General features: G+C 33.1%; 2 protein-coding genes across 2 annotated transcripts in view; one reads left to right on the plus strand and one right to left on the minus strand.

Moving 5' to 3' along the window:
• AP3B1 (adaptor related protein complex 3 subunit beta 1) overlaps positions 1 to 13251 on the minus strand; it is a 219240-nt gene that overhangs the window by 184054 nt on the left and 21935 nt on the right. The window contains exon 2 of the mRNA XM_033110712.1: positions 5685 to 5760. Within this exon, the coding sequence (XP_032966603.1) occupies positions 5685 to 5760 (76 nt within the window). The remainder of the gene's footprint in view (positions 1 to 5684; positions 5761 to 13251) is intronic.
• LOC117024960 (60S ribosomal protein L9) lies at positions 8166 to 8868 on the plus strand. The gene has a single exon (XM_033110711.1). It carries the CDS (start codon positions 8187 to 8189, stop codon positions 8763 to 8765), a length of 579 nt encoding a protein of 192 aa, XP_032966602.1. The 5' UTR covers positions 8166 to 8186; the 3' UTR covers positions 8766 to 8868.

Below are 13251 nucleotides of genomic sequence, written 5' to 3' on the forward strand. Positions count from 1 at the left end.
ATATCAATAACTCTAGGAATTTTAAGAACCTTATGAAAGAAAGGTTCAGATTTGCTCATTATCTCATAATTACAAAGACAAGTGAACTTATCTGAAAAAGACCTTCTACATATAGCACTCACTAAAAGAAAATACATCCAAGACTTTTAATACACCAAAATATTCCATTCCTCTAAGGACTCTGGATAATCAACTCATCAGTATTTTAGCTAAAAAACGTATTCCAAATTCACTATATGAAACAACACATTTCAAATTCACCTTAGTTCACCATTTTTCACCAAGTCAAGACAAAACATGGACGTGTACTACAAACATTAAACAGATATTTTTCAGAAATCAAGAAAAATAATGTGTGTTTCAGCTTGAGTCCTACTACATAATAAGTGACCGCAAGATTCTTAAGTAGGAAGCTTTTCTCCCCTAAGGATACTTTGGCATACACGAGACATTACCAACATATGAAACCCTGGAAACGTTACCCCATGATTCTAAATAAGTCTCAGATATTACCAAAGAAAGATAATAAAATGAACTGTGACTATCATTATGGTTTCTCACTGGTAGATATTGCTGACAAGATTCTCTGTTCAATCATAGGACTACCGACTGTGAAAGATAAGACAGATGTGCACTGCCAACATTTTGATATATTTTAGAAAGTAATGTGGTAAAACAAATATATAACACTTAAAATATTGGCAGATTAAAATTTAGAAATGTTGAAAGGTTGCTCACTATGAAGCAAAGATCTTAAAACTACTCTGTAATCATATGAGGTGATAAAACCCTGTATGCAGGGCTCATGAAACCCAAATTATAAAGACAAATTAAAAAATCGCAGTGAGAAAACACAAGAAATTTTGAAGCCAATACAAAACGCTGACTGACTTCCAGTAAACTACTTTTACCCAAAATATGTTCTGAAATGATATGTGTGCGTGCGCACGCACACACGAACATAAATTTTTAAAAATGATTTTTAAAGTTTCTACATAGAAATATGGTGCTAACTAGAAATCAAATTAAAAACTGGACAAAAGTAAAGGTGAATAAATGATTGCTATAATAGCTCACTGGAAAAAATTTCAAGCAAAATAACTATTAAAGAAAGTATTAAAAAATAATATAACTTAAAAAATAACACTAAAAATTACAATACATTATTGAAGAAATTATAGGTGACCTAAACAAGTAAAGAGATAGAATCATGATCATGGTCATAAGACAAAATACCATTAATATGTTAATTCTCCCAAAGTTGATCTACAGGTTTAATGCAATTCCAATATAAATCCCAGTAGGCTTTTTTGTGTGTGTGCAGAAATTGACAAGCTGATTCTAAAATTTACATGGAAATGCAAAGGATGTATGAGTACAAAGCAACGTTAACTTACAGTAATTTATCTTAAGGTTACAGAAATCAACAGTGAGGTGTTGGTGAAACAAGAGCCATAAAGATCAGTGAATTAGAATAGAGTTCACATGTGGACTCACATGTATTTCATTAAAGGTCGAAATCTGATAGGGAAAGGATAGCTTTTTAATAACAAATAGTGTGGGAAAAATTAGATATGCATGTGTAAGAATAACCTTGGCTCTTATCTCATACATAAAAAGTAATGCAAAAGGATTCTAGACCTAAACATAAAAGCCGAAAACAGGGAGGGGGCAGAATCTTTGCAACCTTGGAGCAGGCCAAGATGGTTTAGATTATAATTCACAACATGAGCCTAGTTCAGCCCTAATCAAAAACCTCACCAGAGGACAAAGAGAAAATACAACATCACTTAAATACACAGAAATATATCTACTTGAATTCTACAGGATTTATTATAACCAAGTGTAAAACATGACAAATATTTCCAATAAAATCAGAAATAAGATAGTGATGTCCTCTTCCACCCCTACTATTCAACATCACACTGGAGCTTTATCAGTGCAAAGAGATGAGAAAAACAAATGAGATAAAAACATCTGAAAATAAAATATAAATCTCTCATAACTTTTAGATGATGTAATTACCTAGCCAGAAAATCCAAGCAAAGAAACTAAAAAACTATTAGAGCTAAGAAGAGAGTTCACTGAGAAGCCCAAATGCAGGAACCCAGAAAAGTCACTTGTTTTCCTATACACCAGTAATAATTAATTTAAAAAATATAATGAAGGGAAACATTCATGATAGCAATCAAAATTTAAAAATATGCAGAAATGACTCTATGATGAAAACTTTAAAATATAAATATAATGCTACTGAAAGTCAGAAAAATCGGGAGGGAAAGAAGAAAGGAATATAATGAGTTTCATAATATCCTAATCAAAATTCAAAAACAATTCTTAATAGAACTTGACAATTTGATTCTAAAATCTATCTGAAAGATGAAACTTTCATTTTTTACACACGTACCTCAATATTATTTGAAAAATTTACATCACTTTATAACAGAGTAATTTGTTCCGGATTTATTGACATCTAATCAACATAAAACATTGTGTAAGTGCCAACAGGTTGAGAAAAGATCCTCAACATCACTAATCATCAGGAAAATGCAAATCAAATTCACAGTGAGATATCATTAGCTCAAGCCCGATAGAATGGCTATCATCAAAAAAACTAGAGATAACAAGTGCTGGTGTTGATGTGAAGAGAAGGGAAGCCATGCACATTGGTTGATGGGAATGTAAATTGGTACAGCCATTACGGAAAATACTATGGTGGTTCCTCCAAAACTAAAAAATAGAATTACCATCTGACCTGGCAATCCCATTTCTGGGTATATATCCAAAGGAAATAAAATCACTATCTCAAAGAGATATCTGTACTCCTATGTTCATTGCAGCATTATTCACATTTAGCCAAGATACAGAAACGACGTAAGTGCCTGTAGCAAGATAGACAGCTAAAGAAGATACGAGATATCTATACACACATACATACATATATATGTATATATATGAATATTATTCAGCCGTGAGAAAGAAGGAAATCCTGCCATTTGCAAAAACATAGACAGATCATCTTGAGGACATTATGCAAAGTAAAAGGATAATTTTTAATTAGTGATCACTTTCCTACAGTTAAAAGACCAACTTCAAAATTTACCTTTCTACAAACTTCCTAATGAGAGACAGTCTATTAACTATAGGCATATATGGCTATAGCTCCATTTCTTTATGATACATTTATTTACATTTAAATTATACTTAATGATACTCAAGTAGACCAGATTTTGAAAATATCAACTTTTATTTCTTTATCAGTTTGAAAGAATAAACAAATACCAATTACCACATTTTTAGATTTAAGAATTCAATAGTATGCCCAGGTTTAGTGAAATAATTTACCTTAATAGGATGTAAAAGCCAAAGTGTAATGAAATCATTAAAAACAGTGCCTGCTTTACATGGCAGTGAAGAACTGCAACCTGCAGGAATGCAAGCTGAAACCAGGCAAAGCAATCTTGGTAATCAACTGTAAAAGTTACAATTGATCTGTGACTTGTAAAAATTTTGTAAAAACATTAAAACTCTTACTGTCAATTACAAATATATAGAAAAATGAAAAATAGTGCAACTAACATTTATTTACTACACTATAATTTAGAAAAACATTGAGAATTAACTAAGAGTAGTTTGAATGGGCTTGCCTTATTCTTACCATTTAACTTAAGATACTAAGCAATCTTTTCTATACCTTGGTAAATTACCAAACTTCTTTTCAAGTTTGGATCACCTTCCAATATTTTATCCTTTGCACTGTCAATGTTGTGAATTATCTCCTAGAGTTTCTTTAATGTACAGTTTTTCGGCAGCATCATTTCCTCTGGCATATCTTCATTCTTTTCATCACAATAATTTTCCTCATTTATGTTGAAAAGCTCACCTTTACGAAGTTCCTCCATCTATATGAGTCTCTGAAAAATGGCAATGTCACCATTCCCAGTCAGCTATTTCTCCATAACTCCATTTACATTCTATCTGATTTTCATTTCCAATGTTATCACTTTTCACTTTATGGCTGCATTTTCATTTTATCTTTGTTGACCAAATCCCTCTTTCAATTATCCACTTTTGTAAAATGTCAAGCGGGTTTCTCACTGGGAACACAACTACATGCTTTATTATCTGTGCATGAAATGAATAACACAGTGATGAATCACTAAAAGACTTTGAAAGAAGTGACATGACTGGTCACTGATTGTGATGCGCATTTGTAATCTATACAGTGAGTTGTGGACTGAAAAGTTAATGGTGAAGTTTATACATGATGCAATTACTTCATGGATGTACCACAGTTACTGAAGTTGGAACCTAGTGGTTGGGGGTCTGGGGGACTTCTGTTATTTAACTAAACTATGGTAACTGAAATTCATAAATATCAAAGCCATATAAAGCAAGAACTACCTGTCCCTAAATGCTATTATACAGCATAACATTAAGAAATGAAAAATTTACAAAAGAACCCTTAACATTTTCCCTACATTATCAAATGACATCAACCTGAATGTAAAAATCAAGTAATTTATTGGTAGTCTACAGATACAATTAGTCCTTGACTTTAATATACCATGTTTCCCCGAAAATAAGACCTAGCCGGACAATCAGCTCTAATGCGTCTTTTGGAACAAAAATTAATAGAAGACCGGGTCTTATAGTAAAGTAAGTCTTATATTTATTTTTGCTCCAAAAGACGCATCAGAGCTGATTGTCCGGCTAGGTCTTATGTTCAGGGAAAGAGGGTATTTGAGTTTCATAACAACTCACCTTTTAACAGAACATATTGATACTCATAGTCATATTTCATTAATGGGATTTGAACTTTAATATATTAAAAAAAGGAAGGAGATTTCAAACTCATATGTCAGCAGCTGTGTTGTCACCTTATTACAATAGAGTTAACTTATTCAATTATGCAAATGTATTATATTTTGACCTTATATAAAAATGTATGGGAAAAAAAATCAGCAATGGTGGTAATAAAAAGCATAGTGGTAATGTGAAAGACAGGCTTTGTGAATTTAATTCCATTGAGACAAAAGCAGAATGCTTTAGCATTAGTCACTCAATTAAGCCAGTTTTTTCACTGTGAATATAAAAGAATCCAATACAAGAGCAAGTGCAATACAAATCACAAAAATATTTTATTAATGATTTGATATAAAATTAAGAATTGCATTACAGTTGTCTGAATGTTGCATTAAGTGGACAATGATCTTAAGTTTCCTAATACTCATTAGAAGCTTTATGCTACTAAATTGAATAAAACATTTCTATTAGAAGCAATGGAATTTGAAATACGGAAGAAAGCGTGTTCATAATTTTTAGGTCAGGAAATGACAAAAAAAAAAATCCGTTAGCTAATTAGTACCCCTCTTTGTAGGAAGTCAAAATATTCTTGTATACCATCTTATTATGTCTTCAAAATGATTAGCTCTCTATCTCACAAGAGAAATATCTTGATATTAGAGACAGGGAAATCAAAGCACAGAAAAGGCAGAATTAGAACTCAAGTTGATGAATTTTAACAGTTCAATATTTCGTCCAAAACATTTTAGACAGGAAATTCTAAGTTAACATTGAAAAGCAAATGGGGTGTTCAATTTGGTATTTAACATATTATTTAATATATATTTAATATAATCACAACATGTTCATTTTCCAAAAATTGAAGTGATTTTACTTACCCCAACAATCCGTTTCATAGCATCCAATTTAGCAGAATCTTTGTTGCTCTCCAACATCTGCTTTAGATCTTCATTCCTATACAAAAGGGAAAAAAAAATCTGTATTTAGATTTTCACATTATACAGCTATTAAAATATATCATTTTCATAAGAATTAACAATAATATGGTTGGCAATGTTAAGTAACTGCATTTTTATTTATAATTAAATATGTATTTTTCATCTTAACCCTACAAAATACGATCAAGTGTTGTGATGTCATGAAGCCCATCATTTAAACAAAAATATAAAACTGTAACTCAGTTCTGGGCAAAATATCAATGTGAACACAGGCATACAGATTCTCTCATCCCAAAATTTTTTCGGCATAATCATCAAAAAAAAAAAAAAAAAGACATAAGAAATATCCTTGACTCAGCACTAAAATATTTTCATAAGCCAAAACGTAAAAGCTTCCTTCAGAATATCTCAAGAAAGTGCACTCAAATATCTCAAGAAAGATAAAGCTATCTGTCATTCACACTATTCCTTTTTCCTCCCTACCTTCTTCCCCCACCAAAAAGAGCATAAATATGAAGGGAACCTCAAATGATAACCCCTAATTCAAAGAATTAATTAAAGGCAATTTTAACAGCTAAACAAGAAGATGAGGTAATGAACCAGAGCAGTTAGTGATAAGGATGAAAATGAAGGATAGATTCAAAAACAACTTAGAAGTTAAAATCAGTGGGATGCAGTGAATGTAAAGGATAAGAGGGGCACTCAATAAGGATGCCCCCATTTCCAGTTCAGATAACAATGTTAAGATAACTTTGCCAAAGAGGTAGACATTTTCTGTTTTCGAAGGCTAACTTGCTATGTAAACATCTTAAAAGATAATGTAGAACAAAAAACTATCAATGCCTTTTACACAAAAGAGCTGCAAAAAATGAGAAAACGCATGAAGAATGGTCTCCCAATAGATTCTTTTGTTCACAACTTACCTAACCCTATTCTTAGAAGATCCACTTAGAAGTGAACCTTCTCCCCAGCAAATTCACCAATTCCTCCCACCAAAAGGAAATTTGTAATTTGCAGCCTCTAATCATTGTTCATTCAACATGGCAAAACAGATTTGTAAAACAGTTATATATAACTAGGCAAAGAGTTTTTAGACTTTGCACCAAAAGCTCGGTCCATAAAAGGGAACATTGATAAATTGGATCTCATCAAAATTAAAAACTTACTCCAAGAAAAGCTGTCTTAAGAGAAACAAAAAGAATCATAGACTGTCAAAAAAATATTTGCAACCATATATATGACTAAGGACTAGAATCCAGAATATAAAAAGAACTCCAAAACTCAAGTGTTTAAAAAAAAAAAGTCTGCGAACACCTTGATCTTGGATGTCCAGCATCAAGAACAGCGAAAAATAAATGTCTGTTGATCAACCCACCCAGTCCGAGGTATTTTGTAATGGTAGCTCTAGCAAACTAATACAGACATCAACAAACAATTCACCGAAGGAGAAATACAAATGGCAAAGAAGGCACATGAAAAGATAATCAACTTAATTCGCTTCTAGGGAAAAGCAAACTAAAATCACAGCAAGATATCACTACACACCTATCAGAATGGCTTTAAGTAAAAAAGTGACAACACCAAATGATAGTGAGGACCCAGAGGAAATGATTCACCATATACTGGTGGTGAATGTAAAAGGTTACAGCCACTGTGGTAGCCTGGTAGGCTACAGAACTAAGCCTGCAATTACCACACAACCCAGTAATTGTATCCTAGCGTGCTTATCCCCAGGAAATGGAAATTTATACTCAAACAAAAACCTGTACACAAGGATTCATAGAAACTTTACTCCTATTAGCCAAAATGGGAACAACCCAGATGTTCTTTAACGGATGTACGTTTCAACAAACTGGTATATTCACAGCATGAAACACCACTCAGCAGTAAAAAGAAACACACTATTGATACAACTCTGATTAATATTCAAATAAGTACGCTGAGTGAGAAAAGTTAAACTTCAAAGGTTACACACTATACTATTCCATTTATATAACATTCTTGAAATAACAAAATTATAGAAATAAAGAGTAGTGGTTACTGAAGGTTAAGGTCAAAAATGGGAAGGATGGATATAAAAGGGCAACACAAGAGATCCCTGTGGTGATGCAACTGTTATGTAAATTTATTGTCATGATGGTTACATGAACCGATACGTGATAAAATGGCAAACAGAACACACACACACTCCCGCGCGCACATACACACATACACAAGTAAAACAGGAAATCTGAACAAGACTGGTAGATAAGATCAATGTCAACATCTTGGTTGTGATATTATTGTACTATAGTTTATCACTGAAGGAAACTGGGTAATTGATACACAGGATTTCTCTGTATTATTTCTTATAACTGCATATGAATCTACAATTTTCTCAAAATCAAAAATTTAATTTAAAAAAAGTCTGTAACAGCTCTCTTTGCTGAATCTACTGCGAGGATGAAGACCATTCTCAGCAATCAGACTGTGGACATTCCAGAAAATGTGGACATCACTCTGAAGGGACGCACAGTTATTGTGAAGGGCCCCAGAGGCACCCTGCGGAGGGACTTCAATCACATCAATGTAGAACTCAGTCTCCTTGGAAAGAAGAAGAAGAGGCTTCGGGTTGACAAATGGTGGGGAAATAGAAAGGAACTGGCTACTGTTCGCACTATCTGTAGTCATGTACAGAACATGATCAAGGGTGTCACACTGGGCTTCCGTTACAAGATGAGGTCTGTGTATGCTCACTTCCCCATCAACGTCGTTATTCAGGAGAATGGTTCTCTTGTGGAAATCCGAAATTTCTTGGGTGAAAAATACATCCGTAGGGTTCGGATGAGGTCAGGTGTTGCTTGTTCAGTATCTCAAGCCCAGAAAGATGAGTTAATTCTTGAAGGAAATGACATTGAACTTGTATCAAATTCAGCTGCTTTGATTCAACAAGCCACAACAGTTAAAAACAAGGACATCAGAAAATTTTTGGATGGTATCTATGTTTCTGAAAAAGGAACAGTTCAGCAGGCTGATGAATAAAGTGTAAGTTGTCCAGCTACAGAAGCACCAAGATGTCAAGGCACCAAGCGAATCTGAACTTTGTGATATTTTGAAGGAGCAATAAAAGACATGTATTGAAAAACAATAAATAAATAAATAAATAAATAAAGTCTGTAACAATTACAGCTCATTTTTTAAAACAAACAGGCCAATCAAAAGTAAATGGCCGAAAGAATTGAACAGACATTTCACAAAAGATAAGAAATGACAATAAACACATGAAAAGATAATTAATATCATGAATTATCAGGGAAATGCAAATTACATGAAATACAATTACGTATCCATTAGAAGAGTTGAAATGAAGAGACTGACAATCACAAAGTGGGCAAGGCTATGGAACAACTAGCACTCACACACTGCTGGTGGGAATGTTAAACAAACAAACAAACAAAAAGAAAATTTTGGAAAACTGGGAGTTTCTTACAAACTTAAATATAAAACTACCATGTGACCCAGTCATTCCACTCTCCAGAGAAATACATATTTCCACAAAATGACTGTCATGAATATTCACAGAAGCTTTATTCACAACAGTAAAAAAACTGGAACAAAATCTAAATGTCCATCAGTAAAATGTGATTTAGCTATACACTGGAAAACTACTCGGCAGTGAAAAAGAACTACTGATACATGCCGGAAGATGGATGAATTCTCAAAATCATTATGCTGAGTGAAAGAAGCCAGATGCAGAAGAGCATGACTTATGCATATTCATTTAAAATTCTAGAAAATATAAACTAATCTGTAGTGACAGAAAGCAGATCAGTGGTATCCTGGTGCCATAGGATAGGGAAAGAAATGGACAGCAAAGGGATGTAAAATTTTTCCATAAGATGATGGAAATGTTCTGCATCTTCTTGATTGTGATGGTGATCTCACAGGTGTATACATCTGTCAAAAATCTAATTATAATCTTGAGGTGGATCATTTGTTCCGTGCAAATTATACCTCCATAACGTTATTAAAAAGTCTTTAGTGTTTTATTCACATGTGTGAATAAGATGCTTAGTTCTCCAAAATAAGACTTTTTAAAAGATACACATCTATTTCTGAGAAATACATTACAAGGGATCAGGTAAGCCACCATTTTACATACTTTGAAGCTAAGGTATCACATTTAAGCTTTATGCACATTTAAGCTTTATGCTTATGCAAAAATTAAAATCACTGAATCTTATTTTAGTAAATCAAATGAAGATCCTCTTTAATGGCTGCAAGAAATTAACAGGAAACTTTGTAGTATTACAAATTATATCTGACTACGTGCAATAGTTATTAGTTTGTAATTAGCAATCTTTCAAAGTTTTTAAAACAAATTCTGCAGAAGAAATTTAAAAAAGTTTTAGTCTACGTGATTCCTTCACGCAACACAATACAAGGACCAAAAAGAAAGTATCAGAAGACTTTTCATCTCAGTTTAGGCTTAAAAGTAGGTCAGAAGAGCTTCTTTACTCCAAATAGATAGCCTTGACCAAAACATTTACTTCAGTTTTGTACAGTTTACAAATTTAGGCCTAACGTAGGCAGTAAGCACTTACCAAGAATGAACGATCAACTAACTCGGTGTTGTTATGGGCTGAGTTGTATCCCTTCCCAAATTCGTATGTTGAAGCTCTAACTCCCAAGAATGTGACTATTTGGAGATAGAGCCTTTAAAGAGGTAATTAAGTTAAAATGAGGTCAGTGGGTGAGCCCTAATCCAATATGACAAATGTCGTAATAAGAGCAGATTAGGTCACAGACACACAAGGACCGAGGGATGGCCCTATGAGGACACAACAAGAAGGTGACCATCTGCAAGCCAGTGAAAGAGGCTTCAGAAGAAACCAAACCTGGCAACACCTTAGACTTCTAGCCTCCAGAATCGGGAGAAAACAAATTTCTATTGATTAAGCCACTGAGTCTGTGGCATTTTGTTATGGCAGCCCTGACAAACTAATACAGGAGATCGATGTTACAAATTATCATTGCAGTAAAAAAATTAACAAACAAATAAAAGCTAAGCACAGTTTTTTTTCCAAAAAGAGTACAGGCAATGAAATGTTTTATGAAAAAAAATTACTCTTCTTTTCCAAGCAGCTCATAAAATGAAATGCAAAGGGGAACACTAGTGGGACACAAAAATAACTAATTACAATACCTACTTTATTCTAATTAAAAACACAGTAGAAAACATATAAATAGTAGCAAGAGCAATATATAAAAACTAAATCTGAGAATATACAACTACCAAACGTTAGAATACTATAAATGTTCACTGTAGTGAATTTAGAATCCTTTCTTAAAACTTCTCAGACGTCACATTGTACAAATAACTGAAAAAGTAGAGAAATTAATGGAAAAAGTAGAGAAATTAATGGAACCACATATGAGGTTTCTTTCCTTCTACTTTTTGTGAATTTCCTATTTTCCTTAATGATCAGGTATACTTTTATAATTGAAAAACCTAAAAGAAACCCTCAAAACCTTATTGGAGTAAGAAAGCAAAAAAAAACTGAAATAAATAGATAATAATTAAATAGATAGAAAATATGATCACACATTTATGTCAAAAAAAGAAAGAACATTCATTTTCTTGTGCTTGATCACCTTTTATTTTCCCCAAGAGTCTTCCACCATTATTCTCCACCAGTGTTACATGCATGGTGAGAGAAATGAGCAATGAAGAACAATGTAGTGTCAATTTCTAGGAGCCAAACTCTAACCCCAGGTGTATCTTATTCATGGCTAGTGGAAACTTGGTTTGTTCCTCTTAAGCTTGATATGCCAGCGTCCCCTTCCCAGCCACCTCCCAGTCCTGACATGCTCTCTCAAACGAAAAACAAGGAAACAGGAACCCAATATTAAATAATGCCAAAGGTTTTGCTCTTCATGTTAACAGAAAAAATAGTCTTCCAACAACAAATATAAATATATCTTTTACGTTAACACAAGCAAAGAGCTAATAACTTTTGAGGTTCAGAAAAAAAAGAAAAATCCTACGCACTGTTTAAACCTTAGATATTTAACTATACAACTTCTCGTAGATATGTCATAAAGACCTATTGAAAATTCTGGTATAAATTACATATTTCTTCTGAAATTCCTCTTTGCTTGTTACCAAAACAGTAAAGACTTGGGTGAGTTAATACCATAACATCTAGTTTACCCTCAAAACATGTTCACTTGTATTGAGTCATTTTAGGTGTACCTCCTTCCTTATGTGGGTTCAAATATGGCCTATTAACATGCATTACTGCATTAACTTAGAAATTATGAAATTCTTTTTGCTAAACACCAAAAGAGTGAATTCAAAATAATACTGAATTGGCAATATTTTCATCTCTGCTGAAAACTAATACTTGTTTCAAATATGTATTTTTTAATTTACCCAGTTCTTCATTTTATCCACTTACCTATAGAGTATTAGGGTACTAACTTTATTTTTACATAAGTGACATCTTGTGGTGTTAAGCGGTATAACTTTTCATGTTCAAAATATGCCTGTTTTTAGTTTCAAGGAACAGATAAAAACATGTAACTGAAATGTTAAAGAAAATCTTACTATTACCAAGAAGTCACTCAATTTCAGCACCAGTATAAAGCAGAAACTGTAATCAAAAAGCAAAATTTTACCAGTTTGTGTAAGAACTTAGGAGGTAGGAAGGCTTTTACATAGCATAAATTATCTCTCTTTAAGTTATACTCCATAACTCTTTAAAACCTTCCACTCCTTTTAAAGACAATGTAAATTAAGGGGAAAGTTAAGACTGTAGCACTGCAGACTGTATCAGTGATACTCAAAGTGTGATTGAGAAAGTCTGCTCCAAGAACCATTACCAATCCATAGATTTTTGTTACTAATCCATGAGGAAATATGTACAGAAACTAAGCAAGCACAGTTAGAGAAACCTGACAGAGCAATTCAACGGTGTAATTTTATATCTTTTCAATCTAATAAAAAATTGGGGCTTGTACTTTGCATGTTTTTTTAAATTTCATTTTCCTAGTGAATTATTTTTTATTGTATTTTACTAAAGTATCCATCCATGATGGACTGGAAATTTTTTTTGAAAAGGCTCTTCAACAGTATGAGAGCACTGATCTACATAAATACCTACATTTCCCTCCAAACACTCACCAAAATGTGTATACCTGTAATATAGAAGCAAAACCTGAAACTTAAATCCAGGAATGATGAAATGGGAAAAGTAACAGCGATTTCCAGTCAGAGGTAAAGCCCCAAAAAGATGCATCAAAATTTATGAGAGAAGGGCTAGACCTTTTTCAAGCCTTGCTAAAAATTCTAAAATATGGGCACCTCTTCATTATTTGAGAACCACTCAAATGAAAAATATTTCTACTCCAAGCAGTACATTGTACACGTGAATAGGTATACACGAAAAAAGGCTGGGAACAAGAATCAGAATTCACGTTTCTCTACGTGCTGTGTAGCGAAAGGGATTGGCCTCCATAAGGTGGT

The sequence above is a fragment of the Rhinolophus ferrumequinum genome, chromosome 7, assembly GCF_004115265.2.
Source record: "Rhinolophus ferrumequinum isolate MPI-CBG mRhiFer1 chromosome 7, mRhiFer1_v1.p, whole genome shotgun sequence".
Lineage (NCBI taxonomy): Eukaryota > Metazoa > Chordata > Mammalia > Chiroptera > Rhinolophidae > Rhinolophus > Rhinolophus ferrumequinum.

Coding starts and splice junctions, on each gene's coding strand:
- LOC117024960 (XM_033110711.1), top strand. CDS start 8,187: ATGAAGACCATTCTCAGCAATCAGACTGTGGACATTCCAGAAAATGTG.